Below are 15,214 nucleotides of genomic sequence, written 5' to 3'. Positions count from 1 at the left end.
ACACCGCGCTGGCCAGGACGCGGATGTGACTTGCTTTGGACAAGCGATGACAGGAGACCCAGTGAATGACAACGCCGGAGTGAGCCCATTAATCCAGTACCCACCCTGGGCCACCTCAGGCTCCCAGGGGCCCAGACAGCACGCGACTGCACAGGCGCCTTCCCCGACAACCCCACAGGCCCAGCACCTCTGCGCCATACTTTGTAGGCCTCCCCAGTGACCTGCAGGGGACAGACTCACTCTCGGCCTCAGAGCGCAGCCAGGAGCACCGCATGGAGTACAGGAAGTAGCTCTTCATTTCCCCCACAGAGATGTGGGCCAGCTGCCCTTCTGCCATGGCCCTCTGCCCTCTCACCAGGTCCCGCCTGGGCAGTGTGAGGTCCGACGTGGAGCTCGGCCTCTATGGTCAGCCTGCTGGACTGTTGTGTTTCCACTTTCACTTCACTACGTGCTGGGGCCAAAAGGTAATTGCTCTCCAAACACTGCCATCTCCCTCCACCCTGCTTGTTTACACACGGCCGATGGATGGTAGGGACAGCAGTGACTCCGGGAAGGAACGGCCCGCCATTCCCGGGGCTCACACCCGGGAACAGGGAGGCAGGTGAGAGGAGACTGAGCAGGTCTCCACCCGCAGGGTGGGAGGGGCACGCACACTGCCAAGCATACCACCGGCCCAGCCTTCCTTCACCCAGGGACGCTTGAGGGCTTGCTAAAGACGGGGGGAGGGCTGGGAGTGTGACCCATGTTCCCACTCACCCCTCTCTAGCGTCCCTTAGGAATCAGCAGCATGGGATGCAAAGAAGGCACCCCTATTCAGAGCCCAGACCACTGGGTTGGGGCACATGCTCACAGCATAGACCCCAGGGGGTACCACTGACGACATAACTTCAGTGACAGAGGAACAGGCAAGGACTGACCTGTCCAGAGATCCAGGTAGGGTCAGATCCCTAACCCAGATCAGCACTACACTAGGGTCCCCAGTACTCCCGGACCCCAGTGTGGTGACCCACAACCTCTGTACTAGGAGGATGGGATGGAGGTAGGGAGCGTGGCAGGTGTGTGCCATCGCTCAACCTTCCTCAGTGGCAGAGACCTCACAGAGACCCCAGGGGAACCCCAGAAACACTGCACAGATACCTCACAGTGACCCACAGAGATCTTACAGAGACCCACAGAGACCCCAGACACGCCAGGGAAACCCCCAAAACACTCCACAGACACCCCACAGAGATCCACAGAGACCCACGGAGGCTCCACGGACGCCCCAGGTGAACCCGGGAAACACTCCAGACACCCCACAGAGACTCCTCATACATCACTCCAGAGACCCCGCAGACTCTCCAAAGAGATTCCACATATGTCCCACTGACACCCCAGAGACCAGAAGTGCTGGAGGCACCACACTGAGCCCCCACAGAGACCCTGTAGACACTGCTGAGACCCCAGATACGCCATAGGAGCCTGAAGCCACCACACAAAGATCCCAGACAAACTTCCCAGAGACCTTGGAGATGCTGCAGAGACCACAAAGACCCCAGGGGCCCCACAGACACCCACGGGGCCCCTCCACAGACACCCCAGAGACCACAGAAATCCCACAGACACCAACAGAGACCCCACAGACTCACCGACATCCCAGAGAGATATCCAGAGCCATGCGGGGACCTGCAGAGAACCCCAGACGTCACAGGGACCACACAGACACACAGACACCTGCAGGAGCCCAACACAGGTCCTTGGCCTGAGTCACGTGGTCCCTGGGTGGCCTGGGGAAAATAGCGAGGGGAAAAGAAGCTGGAAACCAATTACAGCCCAGGTGCCTGAATTAAAAATTCACAGCAATCACCAGATTTCTTCAGACCATGAACCCTCTCCTCAGACAAGCTCAGGGAGGCTCCTGTGAGATGTCTCTACCAGTCTCTCATGCAAGGAGCCCTGTATATCCAACCATTGCCCCCACAGTCTTGCGGGTTCCAGCAGGCACATTTAAAGAAGCCCAAAGAGTGACGAGGTGAGAGTGAGGCTTCCATCTGCCTTGTGGCCAAGCGGCGGTGCTGCTTTTCCAAATGCCCACTCTCATTCGGAGCTGCCCCCAGGCCAGCTAGAAGGCGTCCCAGGGCCCCCCACCACTCCCGAGGCCTCTGCACTGGTAGGCAACCCCGGTCTGAGCCAGAACCATGGCCACTTCCCCGAGGTCACCGTGGTGGCCTGCAGGCCACCCCCTCTCACGAAGCCACTGTTAGGGACATTCTCTCCCAGCACTGGCAGAACCCAGGTGACCTGCCTGGAGAGCCCCATGGAAACCTAGTGTAGGGTGACACCTTTCTAGGTGGCCTAAGAGGAACATCCATTTGAGGAAAACTGATTTGTCCAGGAGAAGTTAAAAATTCCCAACATGTCCTGCCCTGAGTTCCAGTGTTCCTGTGTCAGCTTGGAGAGGCTGCTTTCTCTGAGTTCCCTCCAGAAGCATGCTCCTCTCCGCATGCAACCTCACATTCAGACATCTCCCTGTCCGCGTCAGCTCGCTTGGTGGGAAGCTGGGTTCACCTTGTGCGCTCATGTGTTGACCTGCTCCTGGCATAAAAGCCATCTCTGTACAAAGCCGTCAGTGCCAAATGGTTCCATAAACAGAGTTTTCATTTGTTGTTTTTAATAAAGAGAATTTCTAAATTCTACATGAAATGCTTTCCGTGGGTTAAGTGGGAGTCCCCGATGCTGCAGAGCAGAAGTGACACGCCACTCGAGTCTGGCGTCTGTTGTAGGCTGTGTTCCGCTTCTGCAAGCCTCTGCGCGCTGTAGGTCAGGATGGAGGCAGCCCTGAGGTTATCACCAACTCCCTCAGGATAAGGAGACACCATCTCCAAGTTCAGAACGTGGCCACTGGCAGCCACGGTTCTCCATGCTCATCTGACAGAAGGTGTCCCCGCCCCAAACATGCACTTTCCAGGGCTCCACCGAGGACTGGCACCTGGCAGAGCTGTCCAAGAGAGGTGAAGCCCAGCCCGAGCCAGATGCATGTAGCGGGACGAGTGTGAGGGAGGAGCCAGCCAGCATGTGGACTCGGAGGGAAAGTGCCAGGCTCAGTGGAGGCCTGTCCAGCAGGGCCACAGAGGACGCAGACACCTACCTGTCCCTCACCCAGCGCATCTGGTCACCCAGCATTAGGTGACGAGAACTGTGCAGGCCGTGTGCCGTCGTCACCTGGTCTGTGCCCATGGCCGCACCTCAGCCTGCAGGCTTATGTCCCGGCAGATGACCCAGCACTGCCAAGCCTGCTGCCTGCCCAGGTAAGGCTCAGGCGACCTATGGCACGGCTGCTGCGCAGGGCCTGCTGGCTTGGCATCAGAGGACCAGGCCCTTCCTTTAGCCGGAACCCAGAACTGCACATGGCTTCCATGGGCCACCCCCAAGGTGAGGTGTTGGCATTTCGAAGCCACTGGAGATAGAGCCTAGGGTCCCACCCATGCTAGGCGAGTACCCTACCACGGAGCTACCTCCCCCTCCGTGCAAAGTTTTTCTTATCACTCACAAGATAGCATCTCACTGCTTCTAACAGGAGCAGCTATAGCTGCCCCAGCACATTCAGCACTTGGCCAGAAAGAGAGGCCATCAACCTCTCCTGCCTCCCTCTGCTCTGCACCCTCTGGCTGTGGAGCCACTCACCAGGATCATGCGAGGGGCCCTCTCGCCTGACCTCCAGCCAGCAGCCACCCAGGACAGCTGCACCTCTGGGACAGGGCCCACCAGCTCTGCTGACTCCCTTCCCCCAGGACCTCTGTGGTGGTGACTCCTGCAGGACATACCCTGGCCCAGTCGCTGCAGGCCCAAGTCTTACTGTCCTTCGTCACGGCCCCAGCCATGTGTCAACTCCAGCCCAAATCACACAATGTGGACAACACTGCCCCTTCGGGGTGAAGGTCTCAGCCATGGCTGGGCAGTGCTTGAGTCCTGTTCTGGTCTCCTGCGTCCACTCGGGGAGACAGACTCAGGGCTCACCACCCCCCCAGGACCTGGCACGTGCACCCAAGCTGCCACCTACTTGCTCTGCACCCACGCCTGGCCTGCAGCCCACCCTCATCACACAAAGACAGGCCTATGGCACATGTGTGCAGCTAAGGTCACAGCTGCAACAGACAGGGTCACACCTGCCTAGTGATCCAGACTTTGGGGGCCCCAGGTCCCTTGTGTGCTGGGGCAGCATGGCTCACATTCCCTCTGTGCATCCCTGATGGGGGACACAGGGCCTCAGGGACATCCTCCCAGGCCACCACCGGCTCCAGCCCTCTCTGTCCCCACAGACACGCCCCGCACTTTCCTGCCTCTGCAGTGCCTCCCAATGCTCTCCTCCCACCAGCATTTCAGCCTCCCTGGATCCAGTGTCCACTGCCCTGCTAGTGTTCCAGGGGAGGTCAGGGACACCAGCTCTCCACACCTCCCTCCCCTCACGGGGTTCTGCCCACAATGCCCTGGGGCTGCTCTTCACATGTCACCATGACCTCCGTCACCAAACGACACGAAGGATGCTGCCCGGCTCCATCAGAACATGCTGCAGCCCTCCCAGGATGCCTGCTTCCCTTGGCTTTCTGTCGGGCCAGCAGCCTGGCTCTGCCTGGAACACCTCATGGCTCAGGGGTTGCAACACCCGTGAGCTTCAATCGTGGCCTCCCTGACCCTGCTGGGTCCCCAGGCTCCAGTACCCAGCAGAGCTCACTTACACTGTCCTCTAGGCACCGCCTCCCTCAGGAGCCCAGCCTGGGCACAGGCCACCTCCCTGTCCACTGTGACTCCTTCAAAGGAAAGAACTGTGTGCTACCAGATCTCACTGGGGGAGAAGGGGCAGGGACTGGGTGCTGACAGACAGATCCAACACTGGGGGTCCCCCTGGGCTGCTGGCTTTGACACAGGGCTCGGCAGACCTGCAGCCCTCACAGCCCTGAAAGCCTGATGAACGTGGATCCAAATCCACCGCACCGGGTGCAGTGCATGCCCTCAAAGGCTAGAGAAGCCCAGGCACAGCAAGACCTCCAGAACAGGTTCAAGTGCGTGACTGTGCATGGTGTGTCTCTAGCATGAGGAGCTTACTGTCGTGATCAGCCACAAGAACAGGGTGAGACGAGAGTCTGTGTGTGAGCAGCTGAGGGGTCTAGGAGACCCACCCAGGCCCCGAGGACCTTCACCTCTTCTTTTGGTGGCACTTCAGGCTTCCACAGAGCAGAAGAGCTCACTGCAGCACCACTGTCCCAAGCTCACTGCTGTGCACTGGCTGAGCAGGGAGCAGCGTCCCAACTGCACATGGGGGATGTTTTGGGGGCCTCCTCAGAGCCCTCCCTGCACCTGGTCTAGGAGAGGAGGGCACCCATGGGGCCCGGTGGGTGCTGGGTTCAGGCTCCCCATTGTGCTGGGCAACACTGGTGGGCACGGTGGGCAGCAGGGCCAGCACCAGTGCAGCCTCTGTGCAGGCGACAGCAGGCAACCTCGCTGCACAGGAAAGGAGGAGAGGAAGAGAAAGGCAGGAGGGGTTGGCTGTGCTACGCGGGCACCCTTGGGAGTGCCCTGCAGCAGATGAGTGGCTCCCATGTCACTGCCTTCTGCTCTGAGATACTAACGGGGCCGACCCTCCTGCAAGGGGCAGGGCCTATGGGGCCTGAAAGTGAGCCCAAACCACAGTGGGGAGCGGCTCTAAGGCAGACATGGGGCTGGCCCCTATTCCTAGAGTCTCCGTGTTCTACACATCTGTGCCCCAGACACCCTGAGGTCAGAGGCTGCCGCCACCCCACGCTCCTCGGCCAAACCCAGAGTCCAGGTCCCTGGAGGAAGCGGGCAGCCTGAGCTCCTGGCAGGGGACAGAAACCAGCCACACTTTCCCTTCCCCAACTCAGCCTCCTGATGTCCTTTCCCCTTTGGAAGTTAATTTGTAAAACGTTCTTCTCAGAGTTGTGAGAATTTAAACAGTACTCGCCACTGAGCACAATGGGTGGCTCCAAAAGAGAAACCACTTCAGGGGGGCTGCTGTGGTGAAGACAGAGCCCCTGGGGAACCCAGGGATGACAGCTGCCCCACCATCCCCTGGAGACAGGCCCAGCGTAGGCGTCCCCTCCGATGTGCATGGCGTTTCCTCCCCACGACCCTCACAGCCTATCCCTGCTGTCAGGAGTCCTGGAAGGCTCACAGTTCCTCACATGTGACAGAAGCCCACCCTAGGGGACACACGACCCTGTCCCCGCGCCTCACCTGGCTTCAGGCGCCCTGCTGCTCCCCGGCGCCTCCGGGTCAGGGACCAGAGCCGACGTGCAGCCCCCCGAGATACCCGCTTCTCAGCCATCTTGGTCTCTCACGAGGGTCGCTGCAGAGCAGAAGCAGCTCCAATTCTCCAGGACGGCCACACGCAGGGTGACCAAGCTCTTGGCTTCTACCGCAGCTGGGTGACGCGGGGCAGGCTCCAGTGACCTGCGGGAAGCACCGGGTGTGACGTCCCCAGTGACCTTGGGCTTGGCCGAGTCACCAGAAAGAAGAGGGTCTGTGTTCTCGAGCTGCGGCGCCAGCCCCGGGGCTCAGGTTGCCAGTGCCCTGAAGCCCAGGTCGCAAAGCACGGTGCCACTGAAGACCCGGGCAGTGTGGGGATGGCCACGCCCGCCCATCTGCCTGCAAGTCCTGCACGCTTCCTTCCTTACACAGTGCCAATGTCAGGGAACCACTCAGGCCAAAAACACCTTCCAGGCTCAGGAAGTCTCAAGTTCAAACAAACAGCCACGAACTGGGAGGAAGGGAGGGACGGGCTGCTGGCGTTTTTGAAATAAACTGGGAAGTTCCGTTGCCTGCGGCTCTGTCCACTGTGGAGGGCCAGGAGGGAGAGAGGAAACTGCAAGGTGGCCTCACTAGGCAGCAGCACTTTCCAGGGGCGACGCCCTGCCTGAGCTCTACCACGGCTCCTGGCCTTAGGCCCCACACCCACAGATGCCTCTGAGAGGAAGGCAGGGGACAGCGCTGGACCCCAGCGATGCCCAAGGTGCTGTCCTGGTGATGAGGTGTGTGCCGGGAACACCCCAGGTTTCAGAGCTTCATGCCTGATCCTGAAGGGGTTTGCTTCAGTGCTGTTTAAACCTCATTAACACAGAGGCTCAGAGGGTTCGAGCTCTCCCCTTAGGGTCTGCTCCCGGGACAGAGGAGCAGGGAAGATGGGGCACCAGGTACCTCCCTCGCGCTGCTCTGGCAGGTGAGACTTGCTGCAGAACAGAACCACACTCACAGGGCCTCCTCCCTCAACTCCCGCTGGGTCCTACGAGGGGCGGCAGCTCGGGAGTCCAGGTCACACGGTCACCCTCTGTTCCTCCCAGAGCCCCCTTTTGTTAGGTTTCGCTGTTTGCAGCACAGCCAGCTCTGTGAGCAGTGGCTGGGCTTCAGTGCCCCTGGTCACACCTACTCTCCCCACAGCTGCGAGATTCCCCTCAGGGTCGAGGCCCTGTCCTACCCACACACACTCGTGTGTCTCTGTGAGAGCGTCCTGCATGCGGGTCCAGCACTTGACCAGACTCCTCGTCCAGACGTGTGTACCAGAGTGGCAGGGAGCTTGTAAACAGAGCAACAGAGAACAAACGCTTCTTCCTCCAGACCCAGAGTCACAAAATGAACGCGACCAGGTTCACTCTCAACAGAAACACAGACGTGAGAACTCAGCGGGATGAGCGGCCAGCAGGCAGGACACCCCGGGGCTGAAGACGCAGTGGACAGGCGATGTGTTCACCCACACCCCACACGCAAGGGCACAAAGATGGGCCTCTGTCCCCAGGCCGCAGACCCTTTGGTCCGATCGTGAGTCAGCAGACCTGCGGGGCAGTTGGTTGCTGTGCACCAGTTGGAATGCTTCTGAGTCAGCGTCCACGCCACGTGGCCTCTCGTGAGGAAAGCTGCTCTGTGGACATTGATTCCATTTATCATAAGACAGCATGTCTTTCTAGTTCTCCTCCCTACTCCTTCTCCCCCTTGTCCCCTTCCTCTTTCACCTTCATTTTGAACCCTAGGAGTGCTGAGCTACAGCCCCATCCTTTAAAAATTTTTACTTTGAGACAGGATCTTGCAGTTTCCCAAGCTGGCCTGAACTTGCAATCCTCCTGCCTCTGTCTCCCAAGAAGCCGGGTTACAGGTGTGCACCACTGCACAGCCTAGCCGTGCTTCTTATATATCTGCTACTCCCTAGAGGCCTGCCTGGAGCTGACTTCTTTGCTACAAGGTTGGTGTCCATGGCCAGCACACAGGTTTTCTTTCTCCCAGGACAGCAAGAGAAGAGCATACAGAGCTCAAGATGCCACCTGGTGTCTCCAGGAGCTGGTGCAGGCCAAGCTGGGCCGATTCTCGCGTCTGAAGGCAGCAGAGTCTGCAGCAGCCCGTCCATCAGACCTGCAGACCCTGCACCATGGGGCTTCTGAGCAGAGGTCTGTGGCCTCTCAGGGAGAAGGGACTGAGCCACACTGGGATCATCAAATGACATGGCTCACGAGGAAACCCTGAAAGCGGAGCCCCAGGAAAATGGGAGCAAGGCCAGGGGCTCACACAGGGGACCAAGACCTGAGCCCAGAGGCCACAGGCCATCAGCCGTGGGCATCATCCTGAGAGAGGCACCGGCAGCCACAGCAACCAGCACGGCCAACATGAGACCTGCTGCCAGCAGACCAGCTTTGCATTTGGCTGTTTCATCCCAACAGGGCAGTCAGTGCACAGCACAAGCACGGGCCACAGACCCAGCCTCCTTGCCAAGTCGCCAGTGCGACTCTCAGGCTCTCCTCTGAGCTCAGTCAGGGTGCTCAGGGCCCTGACTATCTGTGAAGTCCCTGACGCCTGTGAGCCCTTGCTACGAGATAGGCAGAGCTTACACAGAATCGAAGGACGTCCTGCTAAGCACCTGCAACTGTCTCCAGATGACCTATAGCAGCCCCGAAGCCATCGTAAATGCCTGTAAACAGCATTACTCTATTTCTTCCCATAAATACTTATACGGCACTGCAGGGCATGATGATAGGAGAGAAGCCTGTACACGTTTGGTGCAGGTGCAGCTTTTACAGTATATGTATTTGCTCTGAGATTGTTGAACCTCAGATGCAGAGGCTGCAGTTATGGAGGCATGGCTGTAGTGTCCTTCAAATGTCCTCTTCATCCGCCCGGAACACAAGTTTTTCAAAGAGCTCACACTTTCATCTTATAGCCAAGCCCACTAAACATGGAGAACTCAGAGAAGCCTACCAGATTCTGAGCCAGGCGGTCTGGAAGCCACTGACTTGGCGTCGAGTGGTCCACTGCTGCCCAGACCTGTGCAGAACAGCTCCTCTCAATCTGCTCCCCACGCACCTCGGTGGGTCCGCTCGTCCTGGGCCAGGACGACACCTGCCAGGCTTCCTGGAGGGCCGGGATAGGCAGCCATGGCCACACCCCCAGCCAGCTTCGCTTTCCAGGACCAGTGGAAGGGAGCATTTCAACGGAATGTTTCAGAACAAGGAGACGGCGGAGTTGTCCTAAGCATGGCTCTTCTCCCATCTGGATGCCTGGCCATTCCGCAGACCATCCAGTCCTCGCTGGGTGTTAGCCGGAGGCTGCACAGAGTGGCCGTCTAACAGACCGTCCCACCCGGAGCACAGCTCATGGGAGTCCTCATGCTCTAGCCCCACACCAGGCTGCACAGGGTGGGGTCCGTAAGGTTTGGTGGTATCCATGGCTTCAGGCCTCCTGTAAGGTCTTCACACACATTCTCAGCCTTCATGGACAAGGGGGAAACTTTGTAGGTTTTATTAAGTGACCACTTCGGGCTTGCTTTCCATATTCTCCATTACAGGGCATTTCAGTTCCTTCCAATTATTCCTCTACCCTAAAATGCCGCTCTGCTGGTCTTGATACTCATTTCCTCAGACACAGCAGGTGTAGGAGGGTGCAAACTCTTCCCTCCCTCTCCTGCATGCTGCATGTTTCCCCCATGACCCACAGGAAGAGGGGCTGATTCAGAGCAGTGGCCACCTGCCCGCTGTACATCTGCCTGTTGGTCAGTGTCAAACGGACACTTACTGTGCATGAAGGGCTGCATGGACAGACAAATGGACAGACTGCACAGGAAGCACCAGCCCATCAGGGTAGGTGCAGGCCCTGGGCTGCCACCTGGCCAGCCAGATACCTCTCCTCCACCTGTGTCCAGTGTTCCGCTCCCATGACCCTCAGAACTGGTCACCATGGCCAGGACTTAGCTCAGGCCGGGGGTTTAGCTCAGTGGCACGGTGTTTGCCTTGTAAGCACAAGGTCCTTAGTTCAATCCCCGGTACCAATAAAACAAAACAACAAAAAAAATGGTCTCCAGTGTAATTCAGGAAAATCACAATGTCCCATTAAGACACCCTTCTATACTTCCTGGGCCCGTGACAGTCACTAGCTGACCAAGAGTCCTATATCTGGGCTTGTCTGCACCCAGAGTTACTGGAAAGCAGGGTCCCCTCGGTCCCTCGAAGGACAGCAGGCAGCATGGCGAGAAAGGCAGTGGCAGGGCTCACTGCTGGGTGTGACTCACGGTGTGCTTTCTTTCAGTGTCCTGGCAGCATCAGCCCACAGAAGGGCTGCAGCCAGAAAGTTCCCATGTGGGCAAAATTCCAGTTTCCTCACAGATTAGGCGTGCAGCACATCCTGAGCCTTGGGACACTGAACACCCAGAGGCCTGGGCTCTGTCTTGGCCTTTTCACTGACTGGATTCACAGAGCTGGGAGGATACCAACTCCGTAGTCTCCCAGGGTGTAGTGTTTCACCCCTGGCTCCAGCATGGCCCAGAAGTACCATGCTGTTGCTTCTCGTGTGCCCACCTGTAACACCCAACATGCAGTTTCCCTCAGAGGCCAGACCAATGCAGGGCTGTGATTTTCTCTGCAAGCTGGTGCCAGGCACCACATGGAGACACTAGGGTCCTCTGAAGAGATGGGGGACCAACACAGGCTCTCACCAGGCTCTTACCATCATGACAGGTGCAGCCATGGCTGCAGGACTCTGGCTCTGCAGAGCACAGGCACAAAGTCCTGTGGGGCCACCTCACCCTGTCACAGTGCCCGGGACAGGGTGTGGGGCAGCCCCTGCTAGGGCACCAGGGAGGCGAGTATCTCTGCCTGAGCCTGGCTGTGAAGGACATAGACCTACGTGAGGTTGGGATCCAGAGCCAACCGGAAGTGCAGGCATCACAGAGGGCCACACAGGGGATCCCCAGAGACTGTGGGGCCTGGACAGCACCCAGGCCATGGGCATCATCATGGGGCCAGAGAGAGTGGTGAGCCTCACTGCAGGGCTGGGTGCAAGTGTCCCACCTTGGGGACAGAGGAGCAGGCCCTGGCTCCTGTAGGCACAAGAGGAGAATCGCCGGAAAGAAGAGGATTCGTTCCAGTGTGGAACAGAGATGCCAGTAAGCAGCACCACCACAGGCCAAAATGTGGGAAGAGAGGGAGGCCCTGGCAGAGCTGGTCACATCCAGGAGTGGAGCCACCTGTCCTAGGTGTGGGCTGGGGACACAGGGGAAGGAGCTGGCCAATGGGCTCCATCAGGGCTGACCATTGGCAGCCACAGGACTAAATCATCTTCCCAGGAAGAGCAAACAGTGAAGGAACAGTGAAAACCCCACTGAAGAGACGACACGGGTCACACTCCACAAATACAGAACACAGCGCGTCATTCCCCTCGTGGCCCACCGTAGCCCTGCCGGCACATTTGGCTGGCGCTCTCACACTCTTCCCTTCTGTCCAGCAACATCGATCTTGGCTACGAAGAAACTGCACACTAGGCCTGGCACAGGAGGAACGTCTGTTTGTCACTTTGGCATTCTCCAGAGCTTAGCCACAGAACTAGCTGACAAGTCTCACTTCCCTTGTTTTTCATATGGTGTCCGGACAGCCATGGGGACTCTGGAGCTACACAGAAGACGCTCTGGAGATGGACATGAACTGCACGGACTCTGCTACTCTGATGGAACCGGGTGCCCCACCCCCAGTGGCTGAGTTAGCCGCTGAAATTTAGTTCTTGAACTGTGGTGAGCTTGGTGCAGAAGATAGGTGATGGGATGGGACAGAACAGGGACAGGAGATGTTTGGTCCACAGAGAGTGGGTGTCACGGCTGAGTTTCAACCAGTGGAATAGGGCTCATCATGCCCTTCTTCATCCATCTTCTAAGCAAACCAGTGATTTGTGTTTTCAGTGTATAGATAGCTAAAAGTTGCTAGGCCCCAGCATTAAGTTTTGATCACTTTAAATACCATATAACCTACATTTTTATTGCCCTATACACAAACTTCTGTGTATCCATCCTCACATCCACATATTTCGTCCACTCAACCACCCAACACCGAGACTTACTGACCATACATCCATCTACCCATTCATCCACCCACTCATCCGTCCACCCACATATCCACGTGTTCATTCAACCAACCATCCACCCACCCCCGTCCACCCATCTGTCCCGTCACCCAGCCAGTGAGCCGGACACTCACCCACCCACTCATCCAGTCGTCCGTCCACCCATCCATCTGTCCATTCACTCACCCACTCATCCACCCATCCATGAAGTTAGGGCTTCATTCAAGATGGACGGAGAGGGCACGATTACTTTGAAAGACCTACTACTATAGCACTTGGCCCATTTGCCCCTCCTGAGAACTGGAAAGTACAAATTCTCAGACTGTGTCCCACTGCCCCCCTCCTGAGTCAGAACTCTGGGCGTGGCTGCAATTGGTGGCTTTCCGGCCCCGCGTCCAGGTGATGAAGAGGCACACTCTAGCTCGAGGACACTGTCCTAAATTCACCAAAGACTTAAATGAAGTAGGTCTATATCCCCCAAATGTTTCTCTTTTTTAAGTCAACTATTGCAAACCTTAAGAGCTAATCAAAACCTAACTGCTGGAAAGGAGGCCTACCACATTGGGAGGGGGGTGCTAGCCGAAGAATCTCCTGGCCTTTATCCTAAACATCAGGCTCTAAAGCATGTATGGGTTCTACATGCTCAAGGCTAAGGATGCAATTCACACACCACCACAGACCACCACAGACCAAAGACCACACTATCCAACTCTGCATGCAGATCAGCCGACAAAGAAGTCTCCGGGAGATGGAAAGCAACACTCAAATCTGAGGCTAGAACACACAGCAGCATGTCCTGAGCACAGGCAGATGAGACACTGTGAGTCTGGGGCAGAGCCACACACAGGCCAGACGCAGTTCCCAGGAGCTGCCTGAGCCTTGGCACGACGCTGCTCTCCAGGAGCCTGCCCTTCCCCACCTGAGCAGCAACACCGGCTGCCAGGCCAAAGTCCGGAGCCATCGGCTCACGTTGGCTGTAGATCCTGATGTGACCCCTGGGCAGGAAGGACAACACGACCTTGAGTTAGAAGCCATTCTGCTACAGATGGGGAATTCATCAGGAGGAGCATGGATGGAACCCTTGGTGACTGGACTGCACTGACCTGCATCCCTTCCCTCCGAGGAAGGACGCAGCACGGCTCCCGTCAAGGGCAAGGAGCTCAGCCCTCGAGACTTGGTTTTACACGTCCAGGGGTGCCGCCGAACAGCAGGGATAAAGACTGGGTTCCTGCTGGGGAAGGGGGCAGTGCGAGTGGGCACCGACTCAGAGTGCATTTCACCCGCAAAACAATGGCATTCACAGGAGAGGGCGCTGTTCGGCCAGATCTGAGAGCCGGGTGGGGTTTGCAGCCCACAGTGCCTTAGGGTGTCCCAGGCACAGACCTGGAGAGGCCGCTTCCTTCAGGAGACAGTACAGCCTTGGAGGCTGGGTGCACAGGCTGGCCGGCCTCTGAGACAGGCCTTTACTACTCCAGATGCACATGTGTCTTTCGGAGCTTGTGGAGAAGCCTCGACCCCTAAAGCCCAGGAATGACATCACTGTTGGAGTTGTTCCCATGCTGAGATCCCCACACCAGCCAAGCGCAGGGCAGGAAGAGCCGCAGAGCCCTTCCTCCCCTCCGCAGGTCCACGCCTCCAGGCACACAGCACCAAGCGCCTCTCCTCTCTTCTGACAAACCCCACTCTAAGCAAAGCTGAGCCCCAGCTTCGGAACAGTGGAATCGAGCTTCTGAGAAGGGGATGGATGACAGAATGGCTGTTTTATTTTGCTCCATACACAATAAGCTCAGTAGTTTTACTCAAATCCATCTTTGCAAGCTGAATGTCTTTCCACAAAGACAGACTGTCACTCAGGGGGAGGGGACCACACCCAAAGCAACCATCTCCCAACACCTCCATCCCCGGGAAGGCGTCAGAGACCACTGGGTAGAGCCCACACCATCTAACACACAGCAGTGCTGAACACCAGCACACACTTCCACTGGCACATCTCTGTTTCCTCTCCCTCTCCAGGAAGACTAGGTGGTGCTGCTTTCTCCTTTCCTACTGTAGCAGGGAGACCGGGGTGTGCCGGCCCAGTGGAAGTGGCAGCAAGACGCAAGCTGCCAGCTCAGCCTGTGCGGAAATCTAAAGGAATTGATAGGGCTGCTCCTCACAGCTCATCTGAAGCAATCTCTCCATCAATGCAGAAAACAAGTGTCCAAGTATGCTATTCTTCTGCTTTTCACTCGCCTATGTGGTTTTCAGACATCTGCCTGAGGGTCACGCTGTATGTGGGAAAGGGGCCCACATCGGTCAGGACTTTTCCTCCTAGCAGGAGTTCCGACGGCTTCCCCATGGCCTCCCTGGACTCAGCTGGTCCCCAGCTCGGCACCTGTGCCGGCCTCATCTCCACTCCGGAGCCGCCTCACACGGAGGGACCGGCTGGGGAGGGGATTTCAGAGCCACCACAGGGCCGGCTCCACAGCCCAGCAGAGCCTGATCACTGAGAAAGCCCCGCGGGATCTGCAGTCACTGTAACGGCCCCAGTGATAGTCCCGGAAACATGCCAGCAGCAGAGCAATTCGGTCGGCCCCTCCCTGCCATCAGAGCTGGAGAGAGCAATGCCGGCGGCTGCTGGCCCTGACACGCATTTCCCCGCACTCGCACTCGCAGATGATGTCAAGCTTAAGACCTACAATGGAAGGGAGCGCTCCTCCTACCCGTGCGCCTGGAAACCGCATCCAGCCTCCGCACCATCTCCTCCAGAGCCATCTCCTCATTCCAGGACCTCATCCTCCGTGTCAGTCCTCGCGGCTCGCGCCTCGGGTGGCGGTGGGAGGGGGCGCGCGTGGGGAGGGGGCGGCCCGGGATT

At 57.9% G+C, this 15,214-nt stretch overlaps 1 protein-coding gene across 6 annotated transcripts in view; it reads right to left on the bottom strand.

Annotated features, from left to right (window-relative positions):
* The window catches only part of Mcf2l (MCF.2 cell line derived transforming sequence like), a 74,908-nt gene extending 59,722 nt beyond the window's left edge, over positions 1 to 15,186 (bottom strand). For 2 of the 6 annotated variants that reach the window (XM_010619943.3, XM_010619946.3), the window contains exon 1: positions 241 to 413. In XM_010619943.3, coding sequence (XP_010618245.1) covers positions 241 to 337 — 97 coding nt within the window. In that variant the 5' untranslated portion in view covers positions 338 to 413. Of the gene's footprint in view, positions 1 to 240; positions 414 to 6,231; positions 6,627 to 15,062 lie in introns of those variants that run through there. The other 4 variants (XM_010619940.2, XM_033760981.1, XM_010619939.3 and 1 more) reach the window with 4 other exon arrangements.
* Between the last annotated feature and the right edge of the window lie 28 nt (positions 15,187 to 15,214).

This window comes from Fukomys damarensis, unplaced genomic scaffold, assembly GCF_012274545.1.
Source record: "Fukomys damarensis isolate Sample0158 unplaced genomic scaffold, DMR_v1.0_HiC HiC_scaffold_6, whole genome shotgun sequence".
Classification (NCBI taxonomy): domain Eukaryota; kingdom Metazoa; phylum Chordata; class Mammalia; order Rodentia; family Bathyergidae; genus Fukomys; species Fukomys damarensis.
Note: the sequence above shows the minus strand (reverse complement) of the source record. Positions and strands in the feature narration are given on the sequence as shown.